Source organism: Microcaecilia unicolor, chromosome 7 (genome assembly GCF_901765095.1).
Source record: "Microcaecilia unicolor chromosome 7, aMicUni1.1, whole genome shotgun sequence".
In the NCBI taxonomy this organism is placed as follows: Eukaryota; Metazoa; Chordata; class Amphibia; order Gymnophiona; family Siphonopidae; genus Microcaecilia; species Microcaecilia unicolor.
The window spans coordinates 80,065,447-80,092,171 of NC_044037.1; the positions used below are offsets into that span (position 1 = coordinate 80,065,447).

General features: G+C 40.9%; 1 protein-coding gene across 1 annotated transcript in view; it reads right to left on the minus strand.

The window, feature by feature from the left end:
- The window catches only part of DIAPH2 (diaphanous related formin 2), a 1,482,340-nt gene that overhangs the window by 709,161 nt on the left and 746,454 nt on the right, over nt 1–26,725 (minus strand). Inside the window, exon 19 of the mRNA XM_030210672.1 lies at nt 4,127–4,228. Coding sequence (XP_030066532.1) covers nt 4,127–4,228 — 102 coding nt within the window. The remainder of the gene's footprint in view (nt 1–4,126; nt 4,229–26,725) is intronic.

Here is a 26,725-nt window from a genome sequence, read left to right on the forward strand (position 1 = left end):
TAGCACCTAATGCAGCTTAGTAAATGGACCCCTATATTATACAACTGTGGTGTTATTTCTTTCAGATATCATGCTGTACATATCGGTCTTCATTGCATATATGGTGCCTAAAAAATTGGTGCCAAAAATACCCACGTAAATGGTATTCTATGAGCCCTGTCTAAAGTTTGGCACAGTTTATAGAATTAACGCTTAAGTGAAGAATCCCACATAATTAGATTGTAAGCTCTTTGAGCAGGGACTGTCTTTCTTCTATGTTTGTGCAGCGCTGCGTATGCCTTGTAGCGCTATAGAAATGCTAAATAGTAGTAGTAGTAGTAATTTGTACCAACCAAAACGTGGTGCAAATGTCCACACCTAAATTTAGGTGTGGAGCACCCATATTCTCTAATTCCATGTGTAACTCAAAACCACGCCTCTGTTGGGCCCCAAAATGCCCATGACCCTCCCATTTCCGTGCACCCTTTGGACCACACATAAATTTTAGGTATGATCTCGTGCCTAACTTTATGCACATAGATACCAATTACATTTAATTAGTGCCAATAATTGCTTGTTAAAAATTGGGAAAGTGATATTGTAGATAAAAAGATGATCACCATATGCATATGTGGAGTGGAGGAGTAGCCTAGTGGTTAGTGCAGTGGACTTTGATCCTGGGGAACTGGGTTTGATTACCACTGCAGCTCTTTGTGACTGTGGGCAAGTCCCTTAACACTTCGTTGCCCCAGGTACAAAATAAGTACCTGTATATATGTAAACCCCTTTGAATGTAGTTGCAAAATACCACAGAAAGGCAGTATATCAAGTCCCATTTCCCTCAATTATTGGCACTTATTGGCTCATTTTTCTATTAAATTGTGCATGCAAACTGGGAATGCATCTAAATTTGTGTGTACAATTTTTGGCAACTTTTCTAGAATCATGGGAATAATGTGCTGAATGGGAGATTACTAGGTTTGCAGGAGAGGTTTTTCACAGCTACTAATATTATGGTTAAACAGTACATCTCACTAAGCTGAATATAAGTGACTAACAAGCTTATTTTCGAAAGTGATCGCCGGCCATAAATCGGGAGATGGCCAACGATCTCTCAAAAGCAGCCAAATCGGTATAATCGAAAGTGGCTTTTTTGACAGCATCACCGCTTTCCTGTTGCCTCGCCGGCAAAAGTTCAAGGGGGTGTGTCGACGGCGTAGCGAAGGCGGGACATAGTCGGGCATGGGCGTGGCTATAAGATGGTCAGCTTTCACGGATAATGGAAAAATAAAAGCCGCGTTCAGCAGTATTTTGCCGGGTTTACTTGGTCCTTTAATTTTCATGACCAAGCCTCAAAAAGGTGCCCCAACTGACCAGAAGACCACCGGAAGGAATCGGGGATGACCTCCCCGTACTCCCCCAGTGGTCACCAACCCCCTCCCACACTAAAAAATAAAACTAAAAACCTTTTTTGCCAGCCTGTATGCCAGCCTCAAATGCCGTACCCACCTCCATGACAGCAGAATGTGTTCTATCCTCTGACAGCCTTTCCCTGGTTGTGATGTGGCTCTCGGGTGAATGTGACACCTTTTCTGTTAGGTGCATTGCAAAGTCACATCAGCAATGCATTGTGGTGGGTGTAGGGTACTGAGCTCTACTCCCATGGCGCTTTTCTCCCTGCTAACTGGGTCAGATTGTGTCCAGTTTTGTTTCCGGTAGTCCATGAGGTAGTGGCCATTTATGTCAGCCAGTTTTAGATCCCTTTCATGTGTTACCCACGTTAGAGAACTTAGTTATTACCTTGAATGTGGCTGAAAGAGGGCACTGTACAGTATTTGACCAGCTCTGATCTACTGCTAATCTCAGTACCAGGGAGACTCTTTGCTAGTGGGGCATAACCTCTGATCTGCAGTTAACTGTGAGTAAATGTGCTTATTCAAATAAAGGACTTTTTCAAAGAGATTAGTCTTCAGGTGTCAACTGGTGTGCCAAGGTTATGCAGCAGTAACAAGTCCTAGAGGCCTGCTTGTATGCAGGTCCCTGGAGCACTTTTAGTGGGTACTGCCGTGCACTTAAGGCAGGCGGACCCAGGCCCCCCCCCCCCCCACCTGTAACACTTGTGCTGGTAAATGGGAGCCCTCCAAAACCCACTGTACCCACATGTAGTTGCCCCCTTCACCCCTAAGAGCTACGGTAGTGTTGTACATTTGTGGGTAGTGGGTTTTGGGGGGGGGGTTGGGGGGCTCAGCACCCAAAGTAAGGGAGCTATGCATGTGGGAGCTTTTTCTGAAGTCCACCGCACTGACCCCTAGGGTGCCCAGTTGGTGTCCTGGCATTCAGGGAGGCCAGTGCACTACGAATGATGGCTCCTTGCATTTCGTCGGGTTTGAGATGGCCGGCAGTTTTTTCCATTATCGCTGAAAAACAAAACTGGCGATCTCAACCCCGGTGAACTCTGGCATTTGGCCGGGCTAAACTGTATTAGCGAAAAAAAAGATGGCTGGACATCTTTTTTGAAAATACGGTTCCGGCCAGCTGTTGCGCCGCCAAAATAGATCGCCGGCGACGTTCGATTATGCCCCTCTAAGGGCCCTGTTTACTAAGCTGCGCTGTAGGCACACTAACTTTTTAGGCACAAGCTAAAAATTAGTGTGTGCTAATGCTAGAGACACCCATATGTGTATCTCTAGCATTATCACGTGCTAATTTTTAGCATGCACTAAAAAGTTAGGGCGCCTGCAGCGCAGCTTAGTAAACAGGGCTCTGAATGTCTTTCTTCTGTCCTCCTTCCCTTCCAAATTAATCAATACATGTTAAGAAAATAAAGTAACATAATCTGAGGGCCATTCTATATGGAACAAGAACATGCGATCTAGTCCTTTGTGCACATATGAACGCATTAATGAACATTTTCTGGTTAAGTGTTATCCACAAAGTATATAATCTGCATGTATTCTTGAACAATCAAGGTGCTATCATTTACACCAGCTCTAGGGCTGGCATAAGTGCATGCAACTAAAATATAGGTGCATATTTGATCTGTTACACTAGCATGCGATAAACAAAAATAAAGTACCTGACCACAACCACATTGAGTGGTCAGTCACAAACAGACGGCAGCCAGCACCGAGGACAGGGGAGGAGAACAAAGGGGAGACGCAAGATGGGTGGAACTGAAGAAAAGGTACAGGAGAAGGGAACAGTTAAGTGATAGGAGTTGGAGAGTGGGTAGATGCAGGTAGAGAAAATGAGAGCTGAGGGACAGGATATGGGGTGGAGACAGAGCTTGAATTAAGGGTAGGTACACATGTACTTCACAGTTGCATACTGCTCTGACCATTCTCCCATCCCACCTACCCCAGAAAGACTGCTATGAGAGATAGGGACACCATGTCACAGCATAAGGGTCTAGCCAAATAGAGCACACACCAGTTCTTTATATACAAGAAAGTGTTAACAGTAGTTAAGGCAAAAATATTTTGTCATGTAATAAATATGAAACTGAGGATGTTATGGATTTGTGTGCAGCCTCCCTCTTCTATGGAGGGGTGCCCAATGCCAGAGAAACAGAAGACTAGTGGTGCTTAACTCTAGACTTTGATGGAAACGGGGCATGTAGGAACCAAAGAGATGTGTGATAAATGGATGTTGGAGAAATGTGTCTCTTATGACAACTCTTGAAAAGAGAGGCGACATCGCCGCATATGACTTCTACGGTTCATGTATAACCATGACAAGCTTGTGATTAGACCATTCATTGCTATGGAGGCAGTTGGAGCTGTGTGTCTCTAAAGGCTGGATACCCAAAATGATTTAGGTAGACTACACGGTGAAGAAAATGTGTAGGGAATATACACTGTAAATCGGTTTCAGTTGTACGTTTGTTAAGAGTACTATGCTGCGGCCAAATAAAATCCACTCTTTCTATCGATTTCATGTCATGTATTGTTATTTGACTCTGATGTGTTGTAAGGGTGACTGGGGTGGGGGTGGGGGGGGGGGGCTCAACAAGGTGCCAACAGGCAAATTCTTGGTGCCTACAATTAGGTGTCCCTTTACAGAATTATCCCTCTGTGAATGAATTTTTCTTCTTCTGATAAAAACCAATATAAAAAAGTATAGAGAATTGGAATTTAGTATTACATACATAGGTTCTGTGCTGTTTTACTATCCAAAATTCTTAGTTCTTTCACTTTCTTCTTTTGTAACACTGGCTTACTTTCTTCAGCTTTTTCAACTGTTCTTTTAGCTGTAAAACAAAACCCAATGTGTGTCAGAATTGTGTATTACAAATTCACTCCAGTATACATACATGAATGTAAAGTCAAATTAGGAAAGTGATATTGTAGATAAAAAGATGATCACAATATGCATACATATTTATTTTATATCAGTTAAGTTAATATGAGAATAAAATGAGCCCTTTATACAACTTTAATGACAATACATTTCCAGGTGGGAAGGAAAAGAAATTGATGGAGAGAAGCTGGAATATATTCAGGTCTCCCTATGGGCAAGAACTGCCAAGTCTGTTCTAATTCTTTGTAATATATGGGCAACTCCTCAGAAAGGCCAAGAATCCCTGAAGGACCTAAATCAAATGTTACCTACTTCTTAGACTATTCCAAGGTTCTTTTATTACCAACTACAGCAATCATTCTGTGTGCCTTAACTAAAAGACTGTAGCTCTTTGCAACTTTCTTTTGACTCAGGTATGGAATAAAAATCAATAGTCCTGTATGATCGTATTCTGTAATGTTAAACGTGTTTTTTTTCATACAAACTAAAAATTTCAGTGTTGCATCATGAAGTGCACAGATGTCTGTAAGACATCACAGATGGGTAAATATAGAAACAGAGAAAAATGTAGGCAGATAAAGACCATATGGCCTATCCAGTCTACTTATCCAAGCCATCTACTCTCCCTCTTGCTCTTAGAGATCCTATGTACTTGTCCCAAGTTCTCTTGAATTATACAATATGGTACCTTCTATTTAAAAGGGTATAGTCTTAAGCATACAGTGATGCTGATGATATCCAGTTTATTGGCATCTAGTTTCAACCACAGAATTGCACATACAGAACTGTGGGGTAATCTGATAACACTTTCCCTAGGTTGAGAGGGCAAGAAGACACCCATTTCTAGCATATTTTATAAAGACACCTGGAGGGGCATTTTCGAAAGAATGTACAAGTCAATGTGCATCCTCCTTTCTTGCCCATCTTACCTATCCACATATAAACGGCCACCTCTTTACTTACTATATTACAGCTGCATCCACTCTATGTTACTTTGTTAACCTGATATACTATGTAAGCCGCACTGAACCTGCTAGTGAGTGGGAAAGTGCGGGGTGTAAGCATTACAAATAAATAAATAAATAAATAAATTGGGATGTTCTGCTCATAATGTCCAAAAAATGTCCATTTCAGAGCCATTTTTGAACAGGAAAAACGTCAAGGTTTCCTGTTTGCAAATACGCGAGAAAGACGTTCTTGCACTGGATACACTGAAAATGAACAGCGATTTTCCAAAATGAAATGTTCAAAATGCGAACACGAAAAAGCAGACAAAAAAAAAGCCTGTCTGGCATCATCCTCGGGATTCTATATAAGCGCAACATAAGTTGTGCGCACAAATCCAGTCGTATTCTGGATTTTCATGCACAACTTAAATAGTTAACAAGCCAATCAGTGCTGATAATTGCCAAATGTATGCATGTTGTTATAGAACATGGCCCAGTGTCCGTAAATCTACGCACAGGGATTTACGTCATGTTTTCACTGAAGTAAATGGACACGCATAGTTTTGGGCACTGGGATATCAATTAAGCATATTCTATATACAGTGCCTAAATCTAGGCGCCACTTATAGAATACGCTTAGGCGGAAATGTTTACCACGTGGATTTTTTAGTCATCTTATATAGAATCTTGCCCTTTATGCAGATCACCTACGATACTCCTGCTAAGACGTCGACGCTTACTCTGTCCCCAATGTTATACTCAATCCCTCATCTTCTTCCCTCCATCCTTTACCATTTCCCTCACATTCTCCTTCCCTTTCACCTATCATATCCTTGTCTACCTTCCCTATTCTAGTCCATTACATTCTTTTCACATGTCCTTTGTAATGCCTTTCATAATGTAAGTAGTTATGATCATCACAATTTATAATACTGTTCCTACATTTCCTTGTTTTTACTGTATTCTTTACCATGTAAGATGCTTTCTTTTACTATGTAAGCCGCACTGGACCTGCTGTATGTGGGAAAGAGTGGGGCACAAATGTAATAAATAAATAAATAAATAACATAATGCACCTATTGTAACTCTGCTCCTGCTCCACTCAAACCATGCCTCTCTCTCCTCCCAGGAATGCCTACACTCAGTGCGCATTATGGGTGATTGGGAAAGTTAGGAGGCCGGGACGGTGTGCACCATCTTGTTGGTAAGCATACTTACGTATGCATACACTACAGAGCAATTTTATAAAAAGCCTTTTTCTATCATAAAGCATCCTTTAAATGCAGAAAAAGCTTTATAAAATTGCCCCCATAAAATAGGTGACTTTTGGACTTTGTGCATAGGCATTCTGTTATAAAATGCTTATATTTCTAATTCCTCCTTTTCTATCATGTATGCAGGGTCACCGAGAGGGGGAGCAGGGGAGGCAAAATTCCCCAGGGCCTGGCATCCAAGGGGGGCCTGCCCGGCGCTATCATTACTCTCCTGTTCCTGTGAGCGGCAGCGCTGCAGAGCCAAGTACTTCTTTCCTGCCACATCCAAACAGCCTCTTTGGACGCGGCAGGAAGGAAGGAAGGGCTCTGCTCTTTGGTGCTGCCAAGCACAGGAACAGGAGAACAGTGCTAGCGCTGGACCCTGGGGAAGTCTGCTATACACAGAAGAAGGACAAGTAAGCGGGGCGGCGGTGGGGCGGATGGGCTGGAAGGGGGCAGGCCTGAGGGGGTGTTTGCCCCGGGCCCAGCTGTGTCTCTCTGCGGCCCTGAATGTACATCTTGTTTCCATCTCAGATATTAAGCCCAGTCAGTAGCGGCACCCTCACTGACCAGGAGGTCTAGAGAGATATGCTCTCCAGTTCTTGTCAATAGTGCTGTTATGTTGGTTATCTCTTCCTTGGCATGACCGATCCCTGAAGGGTCTATCAGACAGGAGGCGAAAACTCGAGTCTCTGTGTCACAGGTCTGTAGACTGAGCAATGAGGTAAACTCATACATATTACATGTGACTAGCTTTTAAATTCATATTCTACCTTAAAATATGCCACAATTGTGTACAGGAATAAATTAGTTCTTTCAGTAACAGTGATTACTCATAATAATATTATATGGCATGTTGGTGAGGTGAGGAAACCACTAAGGGGTCATTTGCTAAAGCTTAGCTCGTTCTAACAGACATTAGAGACGCTAAATGCTGTGTCTCCTATTTAATACATATGGGACATGTGGCAGTACATGCTAATGTACGCTAGCTTATGCTAAACTTTAGTAAAAGGTCCCCTAAGTTAATTTAAGACCATTTATTATACTGTAAAAATAGTGATCCTCTATTACTTTATTACAAAAACACCAACAATTTCACAGTCATAGTGATACATAATTTTCAGGTTTCAATGGAAAAAAAACAACAACATGGAGAACAAATACATAGCCTCATACGACAAATTAATCTTGCTGCTCATCCCCTGTCCCAGAGGACACAGCACACAGGATAAGCAATGATAGCATGGCAACCAGTCCACAAATTTCATTGCCTGAAACATATCACCCCCTTGTGCTTTGCAACATAAAGTACAATACTACATATGGATTGTTCATATTGTTAAATGGCAAAAGAGGTTCAGATTTTGATATCAGCTATTTTTATGTCTTAATACCAATGATTATTATGAAGAGAAGAAATGTTCCCAATACATTAACAGCTAGAGTTATTGTACTAAGACGTGCTATCTTGTTAGTGTGTGTGATTTTACTACAAGTCCCACCTCATGAAATGGGATCTAGTTACAATTAATGCATATTAATTATTATGTTTTACTGTAGTAGCAAAAGTAATTAACTCTAGCTCTAAATCACCAAAGAGTTTCTACAATTACTTAAGTCTTACTTTTGTAGCACATGTCCAACGTGGCCTTACATATACTAACCAGTTAAATTAATTATAAAAATGAAATTTGAGAATGACTGATTCACAAGGAAAATGAAACAGTTTCCCTCATCCCAATCTATTTGGATCGGTAATATCAATTTATCTTGAATGACTTTCAAGTGCTTAGATCTCTGTTGCACCCAGATGTTGAAATCAGATAAACTTTGTACCTCCAGGGTTTCTTATAATATATAATAAGCTTGAGAGTGTAGTGAGTCTGTGTGTGCTCACAAAGGTGGACTATAAGATTTATTTTGATGGCCAGACCTGGAAAGATCAATTACAAAGGATTCCTCAGCACAGAAATAATTTTATGCCTGCAGACAGAAATATGCTATAGCATCTTGTAAATTTATTCTCTGTGATACGATGATGCCCAATAATCAGCAGTACAGTGATGCCAGCTAAGGGCCAGCTATACTAAACTTTTTTTTATTTTAATTGAACATCACAACATGGGATAAACTATTTTTAAACCTCTGGCTCCAAAATGTGGTTGTGAAAATAAGATGCTTTCACCCCCTTCCCACCACCCCCAAAAAAGAAAGAAAAGACAAATCTATGTATTCTGTCATATAATTTCCTATTAATTTTAAACCAAACTAAGGGATCATTTTACCAAACCACACTAAAAAGTGGCCGGCAGTGGTGGCAGTGTGTTGGATTTTTTGCACCCTGCAGCCACTTCTTGCGTTGCAGTAAAATGTCTGCCATGCCATCCATTCTTGTAATTGCTAGCTGCTAATTTCCCCATTAGCGAATGGCCATTACCGTAGGCACCCTTACTGCTCCCTATTTAGGAGGCGGTAAGGGCTCCTGTGTTAATCGAGTAGCACATGGCAATGGGCCCACGATACCCGATTAGTGCAGACACGCCTACTCTCCGCCCATGGGCACACCTCCTGTGCTAGATAATAAAAAATATTTTCCAGCAAAGGATTAGTGTGCACTGAGTGGAAAACTACCATAGGGCGCCTCTGTGTCATATGGTAGTACTCTTTTAGCTCACGTTAGGCCTACCGTGCCTTAGTAAAATGGCCCCTAAATCCCTAGTCCAAAAGGAACTACACAAAATGGGGATCACAGATGTAGCCAAATAATCTACCTGCCCATTGTCAGTACGAATTGAAACATGCTGTCAACTAAACCCATGAGTTATCCTATACTCCTGTCAGAAAGCAATGTAAGTTATCCATAGGTCTGCAATAGGGAAAGGGGATGGGATTTAATATACTGCTTTTCTGTTGTTACAAAGTGGTTTACATATTATATACAGGTACTTACCCCAGGATTCTAAATATCGTACTGAGGTTTCTGTGTGGAAATCAATTTGTATTCTATAAAAATGTGCATAACTTAATTAGTTGACAAGCTAATCAGCGCTAATTGGATGGTAACAAGCAATTATCAGCACTTATTGGCATTAATTAGAATTTACACGCACTACTTGCTGAGCATATTCTGTAAGTTGGATACTTGAAAAATTAGCATGGTTATGGGCATTGGGTGGGTAGGTTGTAGGTGTTTATGTGTTGTTATAGAATATACCTGTTGCTTGCCTAATTTAGGTGTCAGGATTTACACCAGGTTTTAGATAACGTAATTGACAGTGACTAAATTTAGTCATGTGGAACAGCGCTCGGCATATTTTATAGAGTATGCCTAAATTAAAGCGTACTTTAAAGAATACGCTTTGATTTCCATGCGGAAATCTTGGTGCGATATATAGAATCTAGCACTTATTGTGCAACTGGGGCAATGGAGGGTTAAGTGACTTACCCAGAGTCACAAGGAGTGGAAGTGGGAATCAAACTTTAGGGGAGCAATTCTATAACAGGGTGACTTGATAATTAATGATAGGAATGTATTTTATAACACCTAGGCACTGAAATGCCATTATAGAATACTAGCATAACCCAGTATTGGCACAGCTAAAATTTATGCAATCTGAAGTTACATCAGCCATAGAGCTGGCATAACTGCAGTAGCTAAACATGGCAAGGGTGCCAAAAATTGCAATATTCTTAAAGTTACATGTCCAAATGAGAGTCTCATCCATGCTCTGTCCACATGTACACCCCCTTGCAGTTATGCACTATGGAGGGAATTCTATAAAATGGGTGCCACAAAAATCAGCGTGAAGCGTTATTCTATGAAGGGTGCACACACCCTCTATAGAATAGCATGTAGCGCCAATTCCCATGCCTAACTTTGTGTCAGACTTATGCCTGCTGAAACCTAGCTTAAATATTGGTGCCCATGTTAGGCGTGCTTACCCAGTATTCTATAACTATGCGCATAACTTTTAGGAGTCCACATGACACGCTCATTCCCCTCCTACGGCAATGCCCCCTTTTGAAATATGCACTATGGGAGTTAGGCACTCTGCCTTATACAGTAGTGTGCAGTCAGATTCCCTCAAATTGTAATGAGTCAATAGTTGGCACCCAATTATTGATGGGCAAGATCTTTTTTTAGTTATTTAGGGCCTTCTTTTACAAAGCCGTGCTAGCGATTCCTGTGTGGCAGTGAGAGGAAGCCCATAGGAATGGAATGGGCTGCCTCTCATTTGCTGCATCGAGAATCGGTAACGCGGCTTTGTTAAAGAATCCCTTAATTTGCACGCACATCTCAGAACATCCAAATTTGAATCTGAGGACATAGCACACCCTTACAGAACAGTGCTCAGGGCACTTACATGCATACGTGCTAATTTTCTCTGCATTGACATGAGCAAGGGTGTGTGTGAGGCCGCGGGTGCTTAGTTTCAGAATTGCTCTTTTAGAGGGAATCCAAGGAGTAGGGTAGATAGGCTTTTCCCAAAAAATAAGGGGGGAGTCAGCTTAAACAACTTGATCTTTATTGAAACAAAATTAAAGACTTGACACAGCAGCTGTGCTTCGGCGTCAAAAAGCCTGCATCAGGAATCTCGCGTTGTATGTTGTACACAGGTAGGCAATGTGTCCAAAATAACATGCAACTTTAAATCAGCACATTTGATCCAAAGTCTGTGAAAGCGCAATAGCTTCTGTCAGCAAAATGCCAAAAGAAAAAAAGGTTTTGTTTTAATAAAGATCACATTGTTTAAGCTGACGCCCTCCCTTGGTTTTTTGGAAAAGCCTATCTACCCTGCTCCCTGGACTCTCTCTTGCTGGTGTACATAGGGACTGTGTGTTCCTCCACTTTGTATGGTTTGCTCTTTTAGAGGGTCATTTTATAACAGTTTGCCTAGATTGAGAGACATTTAGTGTATTTGTTTTTAAAACATACCAACACATATCCTGCAGAAATCAGACCCAAAATGAAGCTGTGAAATTTATGCCTGCTCAGAAGCATGTGTAAATGTTCGCATGAAAAGCTTGACTCCACACGTAATTCACCCAAGGAGATTGCCTATAGTAAAGTTATTTACATGTACACACGTTCTTGTCACTGTGTGTACTTATACATGCTACATGATATTATAAGAAGCATTTTCTTCCAGAATCCATATATGGTGCACAATTTGCATATGCAACTTAATTGAGTAATGATTCAATAACTAGAAATGATTGGTCGCTAACAATCAATTATTGCAGTTAATTGGCTATTGGTACATGCATCTTGCTAAGCACTATTCTATAAAGATGCATGCTCAAATCTTTTAGCATGCAAATGAAAAGAGGGCGTGGCCATGGGAACAGCATGGGCAGGTCAGGGGCGTTCACTAAAGATGCACACATTATTATAGAATTTGGGAGATCTGCACCTAACTTACGCACAAGGATTTACACCAGGGTTCAGTTGGTGAAAATCCTTGTGCCCAAAAGTGGATGTAAGTTCTGGCACTATGGGTAATTCTATAAACAGCATCTAATGCACAGCGCCATTTATAGAATAGCACTTGTCAGAAGTTCTCAGAGGTCAGAAGCTGGTTTAATATTATGTCAAGCTGGTTTCATATTAATATAACGATTGCTGACAGCACTCAGTGTGTATTTTTTTGGCACCCACATTTGAGCGTCATTTACTGAATCTATGATTTTTTATAGAATTAGTCTTCACTCAATAACAATAGATTTTACAATATATATTTAAATTAATTGACTGAATATTTTTACTGCTGTAATTGTCTATAGCTTATGTTTGAGTTGCTCTTGTTGTACTCTGCCTTGACTGAATCCCTTCAAAAAGGCAATAAATAAATAAATAAATAAATAAATAAATAAATGCATATATATACGTACATTCTTGACAAGATGTGATTATGTGTTATTTGCATAAGATGAACAAACAATCAAGGTGAACATAACCTATGGGTTAGTAAATTACATGAGTCTCTGTGGAAATTTACATTACAGCCTAACACTTCTCCTGTACCTAAACCAATTCCAAATTCTATCTGGAGTGAAATGAGTTGATAGTTCCAGTGCAGTTTCTAACAGACAAGTTGTCCTTGTCACTGAAAACTATCACTACAATTGGCCCTTTTGAAACCTCAGGAGGAATAACCCCAGACTGAATGAGCAGCAAACAGCTCACACACTAATCTCTCTTGAAATGAATTGAGTCACTGTCATTATGGGCACAGCCGGTACTGTGAATAGATAGCATAAGAAATCTAGCGTAGATTATCCTCTACGTTAATGACAGCTTCACATTCACAAATCTGTTCAGGAGCCCTGTAGGTTCCAAGATTTCACATGTTTTTTCTCAGCGTAAGTACTAAATTATCTAATGTTGTACTGGCTTTCCTTTCATGTGCTGGAACGGGAAGCAGAAAATGGATGAAGCAGCTGTCGACTTACAATGCTACAGAAATTGTAGATGAGTACAGAGAGCAACGGCACGAGCGGAAACACTAATAAAAAGAGAGTTAAGATGCTCTCATGCTTATCATAGCGCTTGTCTCTAAATACTCCATCCGATAGCCAACCAATTGAAACAGCCCGGAGACGCTCCTGGACGTTTAAATCGCTTATACTTGCCTAAATGCAAGTATTCAGTGGCACTTAACCGGTTAGTGTCGTTGAATATTCGTGGTTAGCATCTGAGCTGAAACCGGCTAACCTGTGGGCGTTCCAGGGGCAGAGTTAGTACTTAAGAAGTTAAGTGCAATATTCAGCCCTTAACCTCATAAGATAACCACATAAATCAGGCTGCATAAAAAGCAGTCCTATCTTATGTGGTTCATCTTATGCAGTTAAGGGCTGAATATTACACTTAACTGCATACACTTTTGCGGTCAATATATAAATGGATATTCAATGCTGGTACCCAGACATGGCCTGGCATTGAATATCCAGGAATACAGCCAGTGGCGGACATAAAACGCTGACCATTGCCAGTTGAATCTTTCTTTCTTTCTTTCTTTCTTTCTTTGTTTCTTTCTTTCTTTCTTCAAAGACATATTTAAACATATTGAAAGGATCAACACCCTGCAAAATTTAACTACTGCTTAAAAATTACAAACAAAAAGACAATATGGAACAGATCATATAATAATAACTGTTTATTATTTCTTTAAAACATTTTGAACAAAGGTATTAGAAAACATAAGTTTGCTATTAGCATTACAATCACTATGGGGCCTAGGCATCAGCATTTATTATAGAAATACTTTGGCATGTGTTATCAGTAAACATTTTACACGCCATCTCAAACACCATGTACATGCAAAATTATAGCCACTATATTGTATATACAGTATTAGCAGGCACTACAGTTATAGAATAAGAGGGTAAATCTGTCTGCCATAGCATACATACCAATAATGTACTTGTATACGATATACCCCCTTTCAGGTTCACAAAATATTGACATCAGGGAGATTATACATTTTAAAAATGTGTTTTGTGATTTTTGAGGGGGATAATAAATGTCTCCTGGGCTTATAAAAACAGGAGGAGATGGGGTTTAAAACAGAAAAAGAAACTAACCAGAATGACCATAGTGTTAGCACACTGTGAAACTGCAGCAAAATGGAAGGGGAAAGAACGTTTTTTAAGTGTATTTGCGGTGCTAGAGAAGCTTATTGGTAGGCACAAAGGGAAATGGGAAGCAGAAGAGGAAGAGCGAAATTGCTGCTTATACTTTTATGCTGATTTATGTGTGTTTATCATATAAATAGAACTAACCCTTCTAACATCATATTCCTTTTATACTAACTTTTCATTGTGTTTTCAAACTAACAATCTTTGGGAGAGAATTTGAGGTACAGCCTAAGGGGGTAAGGGGTACTTTTACTAAGGTGCGCTGAAAAACAGGTGCTTTTTTTGCCAAAAATGGATGTGCGGTAAAATGAAAATTGGCAAGCGTCCATTTTGGGCCTGATACCTTACCGCTATCCATTCAATTAACGGTAAGGTCTCATGCATTAACCGGGCAGTAATCATCAGCACGCGAACAATGTCGATTACTGCTTGGTTAGCGCCGTGCATCAGAAAATAAAAAAATATTTTCTGACGTGCATAGCGGACGCATGTATAAAATGGAATTACTGCCCGGGGCACGCGGTAGCGAGGTGATAGTTCCAAATTGATGTGTGTTGGACACGTGTAGGACCCCTCAGTTACTAAACAGCACTAAAATATCAGATTTTACTGTAGCTTAATTTACCACAAGAATCACTAATCTGTTACTTTATTTTACTCCCTAGTGCAGAACCATTCCTCCAGTCACCTCTAGATCCTCTCTCTCCACCCAAGAAATTCCTACCACAAGAATAATATCCCCATCTGTAGCCCCCTCCCCCCCCCCCCCCGAACCAACCTCAATAACTGACTAGCGGTTTAGAGTAATATGGAAGGAGCAATCTCCATTTACTCCTACCCTCTCTGGTCCCAGCTGAACCCAAGTGGTAGTTCTACACCTCCCAGGAGTCCCTGAGATAGGCCCGGGGGTATTATTTTGGGATCACCCTTAGAATTCAACAGGTACCAATTTGAACTTGGTGCCAGAAGGGGAAGGAATGACTAGGGATCACTCTTGCTCCATTGCCCTAGACTACAAGGGAGTTCCTGAGGTAGGTCTAGGTGCCTACAGATGTGGAGAAGATAGAAATATAAATTGGGCAATTTATTCTTTAATCAAATTGTTCTCTTTGGGGCCACTTTACTAAAATGCACTAAAATATGTGCTTAACATGTTTTAATGCGGGACTGTTCTGTGCACTAAGGGCCAAATTCTATACACAGCGCCTCAAAAATTGACATTAAAACCCCCACATGTTTAGAGCAATTCTATAAAATGTGACTAACTTTAGGCATAGAATACGTTTAGTGGCCGCTCTAGTGACTAAAATTTAGGCACAACCATTTAGGCCACCTAAAAACAGGCCTAGATACCTGAACGTAAGTTAAGCACAGATAGGGTTTATAGTATACTAGTGTGCATTCTGCACTTTCCACACCCATAGCCACATCCCCTTTTCAGCTGCACACATTAGAATTGACACGCTGCTCTTTATAGAATATGCCTAGAAAGTTGTGCGCATAAATTCTCATTATTGATAATTAATGCCACTAATTGGGTGTTAAGTGACATTTATCGGCACTTATTGGCTTGTTACTCAAATTGTATGTGCAATTTGTCTATCCTGCTTATTTTGAACGAGAAGGATGGCCGCCATCTCCTAAACCTGGCCAAATCGCTATAATCGAAAGCCAATTTTGGCCAGCTTCAACTGCTTTCCGTCGCGGAGCCGGCGAAAGTTCAAGGGGGCGTGTCGACAGTGTACCGAAGGCAGGATGGGGGCTTCGGATGATAATGGAAAAAAAGAAAGCCAGCCCTGGACGAGCATTTGGCCGATTTTTACTTTGTCCATTTTTGTTCACGACTAAGCCTCAAAAAGGTGCCCCAACTGAGCAGATGACCATCGGAACGAATGGGGGATGACCTCCCCTTACTCCCCCAGTGGTCACCAACCCCCTCCCACCCAAAAAATAAAAATAAAAAAAACATTTTTTGCCAGCCTCTATGCCAGCCTCAAATGTCATACCCAGCTCCGTGACAGCAGTATGCAGGTCCCTGGAGCAGTTTTTAGTGGGTGCAGTGAACTTCAGGCAGGCGGACCCAGGCCCATCCCCCCTACCTGTTACACTTGTGGTGGTAAATGGGAGCTCTCCAAAACCCACTGTACCCACATGTAGGTGCCCCCATTCATCCCTAATGGCTATGGTAGTGGTGTACAGTTGTGGGCAGTGGGTTTTGGGGGTCTCAGCACCCAAGGTAGGGGAGCTATGAACCTGGGAGCAATTTGTGAAGTCCACTGCAGTGCCCCCTACGGTCCCCGGTTGGTGTCCTGGCATGTGAGGGGGACCAGTGCACTACAAATGCTGGTTCCTCCTACGACCATGTGCCTTGGATTTGGCCGGGTTTGAGATGGCCGCCATGAGTTTCCTTTATCGGGGAAAACCAATGGCAGCCATCTCTAACGCCGATGATCCGTAAGCACGGCCCAAATGTTGAGATTTGGCTGGCCCTGACCGTATTATCGAAACAAAAGATGGCCGGCCATCTTTTTCGATAATACAGTCGGAGATGACACTTTATGGGGCCGTCCCCGGAGATGGCTGGACTTAGAGATGGCCGGCCCCGTTCGATTATGGCCCTCCACATTGCCAAATTAGCGTGAATAATTTAAGGCACCATATATATAAAATGTTGGGGTAAGCCCACACTTCACGTGACAGTATATTAAGGAAGTGGTTCCCAAACCTGGTCCTGGAGGCACCCCAGCCAGTTCGGTTTTCAGGATATCCACAATGAATATTAATGATAGAGATTTGAATGCAGTGGAGGACCAGGTTTGGGAACCACTTGGTTATAAGGCCCATCATGATAGAGATAGACTAAAAGGTCATCAGAGTAAAGACCTTTGGTTTGGTGGTGTAGTGAATTGTGGGCTGAATGGGGCAAATGATGTATTTCAATATTTCCCTGATGACTGCTTTAAAGCTGTGTTATGAAAGTTCCCCGATTTTGTCATCAATAAAAATGATTTCACATAAAGGAGTTTTTTTTTTCTTGCAATGCCTATTCTGCTGCCCTTTTTCTATTGGCATGTGTTCCATTAGTGTACGGGGCTTGCAAAGAATAATGCGGAAACACCCACTGCCTTCTATTTAGGAGGTGCTAAGTGCTTCCGTGTTAAGTCCATGTTATCCAGTTAGTACAGGCTAATCAGAATGCACAAGCTGGATAATGCTTCCATGCTCATTTCCCTCCCATGGCACTCCCCCTCCTGAAAAAAAAACATTCAAAAAATGTAAATGGTGTCTGATTAGTGCCATAAACAGGTAAATTATCACAAAATGCTTTAACATGTTCTGTGGTAAGCATTTTTTGACATGCTGACCGATTTAACACCCTTTAGGAAAAGGGCCCCTTTGTCTCAGATTAGCAATGTGACAAAAATTGGAAGTTCAGTCAAAGAAGACTGATTTTATTCTCTTTTTGAGCCATGCCACTATAAATTAAATACTGCAATAATACAACGATGTTTCTGCAATTAGAAATGCACTGAACTCTACAGAAGATAGAGGAAATGTATTTATTTCTGTCTTCTGGAGCAACATGCACACCAGAAACACCTTATGAGACGTTGTCAAATTTCATTGTTAATACATGGACAAATTAAATCCAATACTTTTATTGAGTAACTAGCTCTACCCGGCCACACATTGCTGTGGCTCAGTCTGGTTAAACGGAAAAGAAAGAAAAGAGGAAGTGCAAGTTTCTAATATGTTTAATTTCACAATGCTTGTGGGTATACAATATTTTTTGTTGTTCCATTGTGTGTGCAGAGATAGAGATTGTCTGGTTTGCTGACTGTAGAACATGCAACATATAATTGTCCATGTGAGAAGCAATCCGTGTGTAGATGTAAACGGGTGAATTCTAAAGATTGGCCCTGAGCTTTGTTGATGGTGATTGCAAACGCCAATCGAATTGGGAATTGCAATCTGTTAAATTGAAATGGCATATCTGTTGGAATCATAGGAATGCAAGGAACGAGGACATGTTCACCTTTGAAAGGTCCTGTCAAGATTGTTGTTTGTAGGGCATTGCTCATTAATATTTTTACTGCAAGCTGCGTGCGGTTGCAAAGCTTTGGCTGGTTGATATTTCGCAACATGATAATTGGCACGCCGATTTTCAATTGCAGTACATGCGGTGGCATCCCTGGCAGATCGAGTGAATTGAAAAAGTCTGTTGGATAATTAAGCGCTTCATCTGCTTCCAGAACAGTGTCGACGGACTTGTATGTGAGTGGCTCGCTTTGAATGTTAGATTGAATAATATTGTTCAGTTCGTAGACGTCTTTGTTCTTGGCCGCAAGAATAGATCGTTCACTCAGCGAATCGTGATTCTTATAATTGGTTTGAATATTGGGAAATACTTTTTCAACCAATTGTTCTTTTGATGTCACTAAATTGCAGAAGTTATGAGGCAATGAAATTCGTCCTTAGGTCAGATCAACTGGCACCTTTCCGTTCCCAATTTTCAGCAATTGATGTGAGAATATCTGAGCTGATTGATCATTTTGCAGCTGGACACACATATTTGTAGTTAAGTTTAACGTCTTTACGTGTTGCCACAAAGTAGAGTATTTTAGGCAAGTATTTATTTCGTCTGCTGGTGTCGATCGAGGAACTACAGGCAATGTTTGCCTGAAATCTCCTGCAAGCAATATTAATGTGTCCCCAAATGGTCTGATGTTGCCACGCAAATCTTGCAATGATCGATCAAGAGCCTCGAGAGATGTTTTTCGCTGTGCTGTTTCCTCGGCACATATTTGAGCCATTCTTTGCTTTTGACTCGTAACCACTTGTAACCACTCGCCTCCACCTACTCTCCTCTTCTCCTTCCTGTACACATTAATTGATTTGATTTGCTTACTTTATTTTTTGTCTATTAGATTGTAAGCTCTTTGAGCAGGGACTGTCTTTCTTCTATGTTTGTGCAGCGCTGCGTACGCCTTGTAGCGCTATAGAAATGCTAAATAGTACTAGTAGTAGTTTGCTGATGCACCTTCTTCCTCAGTTTGATTTGCAATTGTAGGTATATAAAAACACGCGCGTATTCGAATGCAGCGTTAAAGAATATGCCTAGAAAGTTGTGAACGTAAATTCTAACTAAACTCAATTAGTGGCACCAATTGGTAAAGTAATAATTATCGGCATTGATTGGCTTGTTAATCAATTGAGTTGTGTGCGCAATTTGGCCATGTGGCCAAATTAGCATAAACAACTTAAGGCACCATATATTGAATTTGGAGGTTACTGCCTCCTATAGAAGAGGTGGTAAGTGAACCTATGCTAAAAGCCCTCACTCCTCACAGAAGGCCCCTGCTAGTCTAGGGAACAATTAGACTGAGTACAAAGTCCAAAATATCTGCTTGCCAGAACATAGAACATCTACGTTAACCATTGTTTCATTATAAATGTGCTCTGCCATTTGGTATATAAAAATTCAAAACCCCAGTGCTTTCAAACACACTTCAATAGGCACCATTGTTAAAAATATTCCTCTACAGTGAACCTCGGTAGCAACTGTTTTCACATGAAGTACACAGCCTCACAACTTGCTCAAATCATTATCAGTCCCATCACATTGAGATAAGTTGTTTGACACATATGAAAGTAATTTTTAATAATAATAATAATAATAATAATAATAAAGGAGTAACATGCAGAAGTTAGTGACGGGACCTCACCAATGATGATTTGAGCGAGTCATGAGACCATGTACCTCATATGAAAAGAGTTGCTACCGAGGTCCACTTTAGAGGAATATATTTTGAATGGTGGTGTCTACTGAAGTGTGTATTAACCTTAATAAATTAATTCAAGCACAGATGTACTGTATATACATACTACCAGTGGTCATGCAAATCATGCTTGTCTATCACACACATTCACTTATCTGATGCAACACATAATCTATTAATAGAATATTACCTCAAGCTATAGAACATTCAGCTTGAAATCAATCATTTCTAGATTTGCAAAGACAATTTTATTCTTTGGTTACTACATATTGCATTTAAGGTATGTTGTCCTAATGAGGAAGAAGAGTCAGAAAACCAGCTACTGCTATGAAAAATCACATCACTGAACATTATCTGTGTTTCTGTTATTTATACAACAGGCAAGATACTAATGCAGAGATGAAAATCCATTTAAAAGTAGTTGAAGGAGATTTAATAAATAATTCTACACACATTTACAACCCTAATTAAATTACTTTCTTTCTGAGATATAGAGAAGGGACAACTATGCATTGTTGTAAGCTCCTTATTGTTCATGATTTACAATTTTTTTTAGATATTACTTTAATTTATCTAAATAAATTTCATTTAATCTGTGGGAGGTAGGGCAGAACAGAAGCTAATATCCTTTCATGGGGTAAACAAACCTACCAGGATAATGCAAACCAACATGGGAATAAAGTGAATGGACTAAAATGACAGCATAATAATTTATTTCAGAGGCCAGAAATATAACGATGAAAAGTGTACACTGACATAAAGGCACAATTTAGATAGAACATACAAATGAAAATTAAGATGTCCAGGTCAGAACGTGTTAAGTTCCACTAGTATTTTAAAACAGGATCTGCAGATATGAAGGGCAACTGTATAAATGGGTGACTGCATTACACGCCCCTTGCACATGGAAATTTACAGAATACTAGCACTTTCACATAAGTGCTAGCAGGGCACCTAAGCACTATTTTCTAAGGGGGAGGACCATAAGTGGCATAGCGCAAAAATGCAAGGGGGGTATATATATATATGGGTATTAATAGGGGGAGGGATGGAATAAGATATTAATTTGGGGAATGGTAGAAGATACATGTGCAATTTTGTATTATAGTTCTTTTGAACTGTTACTAGAATAGTGACTAGTGAAGCTATGCATCAAACTGTAAATTATTGCAAATGAACACCAATTACTGGTGATTATTGATCATTAATGCCAATTAGTGCCTCCTTTGCAAATTCATTTATGCTTGTAACTGGTACTATTCTATAACCTGGGTATGCAATTTTGCACACTCACTCCCTAATTCTAGAAAGTTGTGAACACGCATTTGCAATCAACTTGCACATTTACATGCACAAGTTATAGAATAAGGTCAGTTGCATGCCATTACTTAATTTAGTAATGAGCTGACAATTATTAAATTATAAGCTAAAATTGGCCTCAATTGGCATCATTGGGCACCAATTAGCAGTTAGGTGCTTAAGCGCACTAAGTCGGTATTTTATAGGTTAAACACTCAAAAAAGTGTGACTTCAAGAGGGATATGGACGGGTCTGGGACATGTCATGTGGGACATAGTTATGTGTACCTGTTATAGACTACTTGCATTTATGTTCCTAACTGCCTACATTATAGGTGGGTAAATGTGGGCTTATGCTCTTTAATGATAGAATTTACACTCTGAATGTATCATCCCTGTGCCAATCTTTAGGCAATTTGTAAAGAAATATCCTTTAAGGGCTAGATTCTATATATGGCTTAAATTTCTGTATGATATATAGAATATGCCGAGTACTTCTCCATGCAACCAAATTTGGTCGCATCCATTTAGGCCATGTTTTACTTGGTGTAAATCCCAATGCCTATACTAGGCACAGAGCAGGTGAATTCTATAATAATGTGCATAGACTTTTGAAATGCACATTCTAAGCCCATAACCATGCCCCCTTTTCGACTGTATGACCACGTTATAGACTACGCATAGCAAATTGTGCACGTAAATCATAACTAATGCCAAGTAGTGCTGATAAGTGCTTGTTAACATCCAATTCATAGTGCTGATTAGCTAGTTAACCAATTAAGTTATGTGCATTATTATAGAATATGCTTCAATTTCCGTGCAGAAATTGAGGTGCCATATATAGAATTTGAGGGTAAGTATGAAAATATATGCAAACGATTATAGAATGAGGGGGGGGTTAAGGCATTTCCAGAAAAGTGTGATGTTATGCTTCTTGAGGTGTATTAAATGTGCTGCATTATCTGCTGCATTAGAAGTTAATCTACATCAGGGGTTCTCAGCCCAGTCTTTGGGACACACCCAGACTCTCAAGTTATTAAAATATTCACAATGTGTATATATATATATATATATATATATATATATATATATATATATATATATATACAGTGGTGGAAATAAGTATTTGATCCCTTGCTGATTTTGTAAGTTTGCCCACTGACAAAGACATGAGCAGCCCATAATTGAAGGGTAGGTTATTGGTAACAGTGAGAGATAGCACATCACAAATTAAATCCGGAAAATCACATTGTGGAAAGTATATGAATTTATTTGCATTCTGCAGAGGGAAATAAGTATTTGATCCCCATTTTGTAGAGGTTAGAGTCTGACTGATTCACTGAGTCTGTGGACAGGTGTCTTTCATACAGGTGACCATTGCCGACAGCTGTCTGTCATGCAGGTAACGAGTTGATTTGGAGCATCTACCTGGTCTGTAGGGGCCAGATCTCTTACTGGTTGGTGGGGGATCAAATACTTATTTCCCTCTGCAGAATGCAAATAAATTCATATACTTTCCACAATGTGATTTTCCGGATTTAATTTGTGATGTGCTATCTCTCACTGTTACCAATAACCTACCCTTCAATTATGGGCTGCTCATGTCTTTGTCAGTGGGCAAACTTACAAAATCAGCAAGGGATCAAATACTTATTTCCCCCACTGTATATATATACAGTGGGGGAAATAAGTATTTGATCCCTTGCTGATTTTGTAAGTTTGCCCACTGACAAAGACATGAGCAGCCCATAATTGAAGGGTAGGTTATTGGTAACAGTGAGAGATAGCACATCACAAATTAAATCCGGAAAATCACATTGTGGAAAGTATATGAATTTATTTGCATTCTGCAGAGGGAAATAAGTATTTAATCCCTCTGGCAAACAAGACCTAATACTTGGTGGCAAAACCCTTGTTGGCAAGCACAGCGGTCAGACGTCTTCTGTAGTTGATGATGAGGTTTGCACACATGTCAGGAGGAATTTTGGTCCACTCCTCTTTGCAGATCATCTCTAAATCATTAAGAGTTCTGGGCTGTCGCTTGGCAACTCGCATCTTCAGCTCCCTCCATAAGTTTTCAATGGGATTAAGGTCTGGTGACTGGCTAGGCCACTCCATGACCCTAATGTGCTTCTTCCTGAGCCACTCCTTTGTTGCCTTGGCTGTATGTTTTGGGTCATTGTCGTGCTGGAAGACCCAGCCACGACCCATTTTTAAGGCCCTGGCGGAGGGAAGGAGGTTGTCACTCAGAATTGTACGGTACATGGCCCCATCCATTCTCCCATTGATGCGGTGAAGTAGTCCTGTGCCCTTAGCAGAGAAACACCCCCAAAACATAACATTTCCACCTCCATGCTTGACAGTGGGGACGGTGTTCTTTGGGTCATAGGCAGCATTTCTCTTCCTCCAAACACGGCGAGTTGAGTTCATGCCAAAGAGCTCAATTTTTGTCTCATCTGACCACAGCACCTTCTCCCAATCACTCTCGGCATCATCCAGGTGTTCACTGGCAAACTTCAGACGGGCCGTCACATGTGCCTTCCGGAGCAGGGGGACCTTGCGGGCACTGCAGGATTGCAATCCGTTATGTCGTAATGTGTTACCAATGGTTTTCGTGGTGACAGTGGTCCCAGCTGCCTTGAGATCATTGACAAGTTCCCCCCTTGTAGTTGTAGGCTGATTTCTAACCTTCCTCATGATCAAGGATACCCCACGAGGTGAGATTTTGCGTGGAGCCCCAGATCTTTGTCGATTGACAGTCATTTTGTACTTCTTCCATTTTCTTACTATGGCACCAACAGTTGTCTCCTTCTCGCCCAGCGTCTTACTGATGGTTTTGTAGCCCATTCCAGCCTTGTGCAGGTGTATGATCTTGTCCCTGACATCCTTAGACAGCTCCTTGCTCTTGGCCATTTTGTAGAGGTTAGAGTCTGACTGATTCACTGAGTCTGTGGACAGGTGTCTTTCATACAGGTGACCATTGCCGACAGCTGTCTGTCATGCAGGTAACGAGTTGATTTGGAGCATCTACCTGGTCTGTAGGGGCCAGATCTCTTACTGGTTGGTGGGGGATCAAATACTTATTTCCCTCTGCAGAATGCAAATAAATTCATATACTTTCCACAATGTGATTTTCCGGATTTAATTTGTGATGTGCTATCTCTCACTGTTACCAATAACCTACCCTTCAATTATGGGCTGCTCATGTCTTTGTCAGTGGGCAAACTTACAAAATCAGCAAGGGATCAAATACTTATTTCCCCCACTGTATATATATATATATATATATATATATATATATATATATATATATATATATATATATATATATATATATATATATATATATAAGTACATAAGTACATAAGTACATAAGTAGTGCCATACTGGGAAAGACCAAAGGTCCATCTAGCCCAGCATCCTGTCACCGACAGTGGCCAATCCAGGTCAAGGGCACCTGGCACGCTCCCCAAACGTAAAAACATTCCAGACAAGTTATACCTAAAAATGCGGAATTTTTCCAAGTCCATTTAATAGCGGTCTATGGACTTGTCCTTTAGGAATCTATCTAACCCCTTTTTAAACTCCGTCAAGCTAACCGCCCGTACCACGTTCTCCGGCAACGAATTCCAGAGTCTAATTACACGTTGGGTGAAGAAAAATTTTCTCCGATTCGTTTTAAATTTACCACACTGTAGCTTCAACTCATGCCCTCTAGTCCTAGTATTTTTGGATAGCGTGAACAGTCGCTTCACATCCACCCGATCCATTCCACTCATTATTTTATACACTTCTATCATATCTCCCCTCAGCCGTCTCTTCTCCAAGCTGAAAAGCCCTAGCCTTCTCAGCCTCTCTTCATAGGAAAGTCGTCCCATCCCCACTATCATTTTCGTCGCCCTTCGCTGTACCTTTTCCAATTCTACTATATCTTTTTTGAGATACGGAGACCAGTATTGAACACAATACTCCAGGTGCGGTCGCACCATGGAGCGATACAACGGCATTATAACATCCGCACACCTGGACTCCATACCCTTCCTAATAACACCCAACATTCTATTCGCTTTCCTAGCCGCAGCAGCACACTGAGCAGAAGGTTTCAGCGTATCATCGACGACGACACCCAGATCCCTTTCTTGATCCGTAACTCCTAACGCGGAACCTTGCAAGACGTAGCTATAATTCGGGTTCCTCTTACCCACATGCATCACTTTGCACTTGTCAACATTGAACTTCATCTGCCACTTGCACGCCCATTCTCCCAGTCTCGCAAGGTCCTCCTGTAATCGTTCACATTCCTCCTGCGCCTTGACGACCCTGAATAATTTTGTGTCATCGGCGAATTTAATTACCTCACTAGTTATTCCCATCTCTAGGTCATTTATAAATACATTAAAAAGCAACGGACCCAGCACAGACCCCTGCGGGACCCCACTAACTACCCTCCTCCACTGAGAATACTGGCCACGCAATCCTACTCTCTGCTTCCTATCTTTCAACCAGTTCTTAATCCATAATAGTACCCTACCTCCGATTCCATGACTCTGCAATTTCTTCAGGAGTCTTTCGTGCGGCACTTTGTCAAACGCCTTCTGAAAATCCAGATATACAATATCAACCGGCTCCCCATTGTCCACATGTTTGCTTACCCCCTCAAAAAAATGCATTAGATTGGTGAGGCAAGACTTCCCTTCACTAAATCCGTGCTGACTTTGTCTCATCAGTCCATGTTTTTGTATATGCTCTGCAATTTTATTCTTAATAATAGCCTCCACCATCTTGCCCGGCACCGACGTCAGACTCACCGGTCTATAATTTCCCGGATCTCCTCTGGAACCCTTCTTAAAAATCGGAGTAACATTGGCTACCCTCCAGTCTTCCGGTATTACACTCGATTTTAGGGACAGATTGCATATTTCTAACAGTAGCTCCGCAAGTTCATTTTTTAGTTCTATTAATACTCTGGGATGAATACCATCAGGTCCCGGTGATTTACTACTCTTCAGCTTGCTGAACTGACCCATTACATCCTCCAAGGTTACAGAGAATTTGTTTAGTTTCTCCGACTCCCCCGCTTCAAATATTCTTTCCGGCACCGGTGTGTCCCCCAAATCCTCCTCGGTGAAGACCGAAGCAAAGAATTCATTTAATTTCTCCGCTACGGCTTTGTCCTCCTTGATTGCCCCTTAACACCATTTTCGTCCAGCGGCCCAACCGACTCTTTGGCCGGTTTCCTGCTTTTAATGTATCTAAAAAAATTTTTACTATGTATTTTTGCTTCCAACGCTAATTTCTTCTCAAAGTCCTTTTTGCCCTCCTTATCTCCGCTTTGCATTTGGCTTGGCATTCCTTATGATCTATCCTGTTACTTTCAGTTGGTTCTCTTCTCCACTTTCTGAAGGATTGTTTTTTGGCTCTAATGATTTCCTTTATCTTACTGTTTAGCCACGCCGGCTGACGTTTAGTCTTTTTTCCCTTTTTTCTAATACGTGGAATATATTTGTCCTGAACCTCCAGGATGGTGT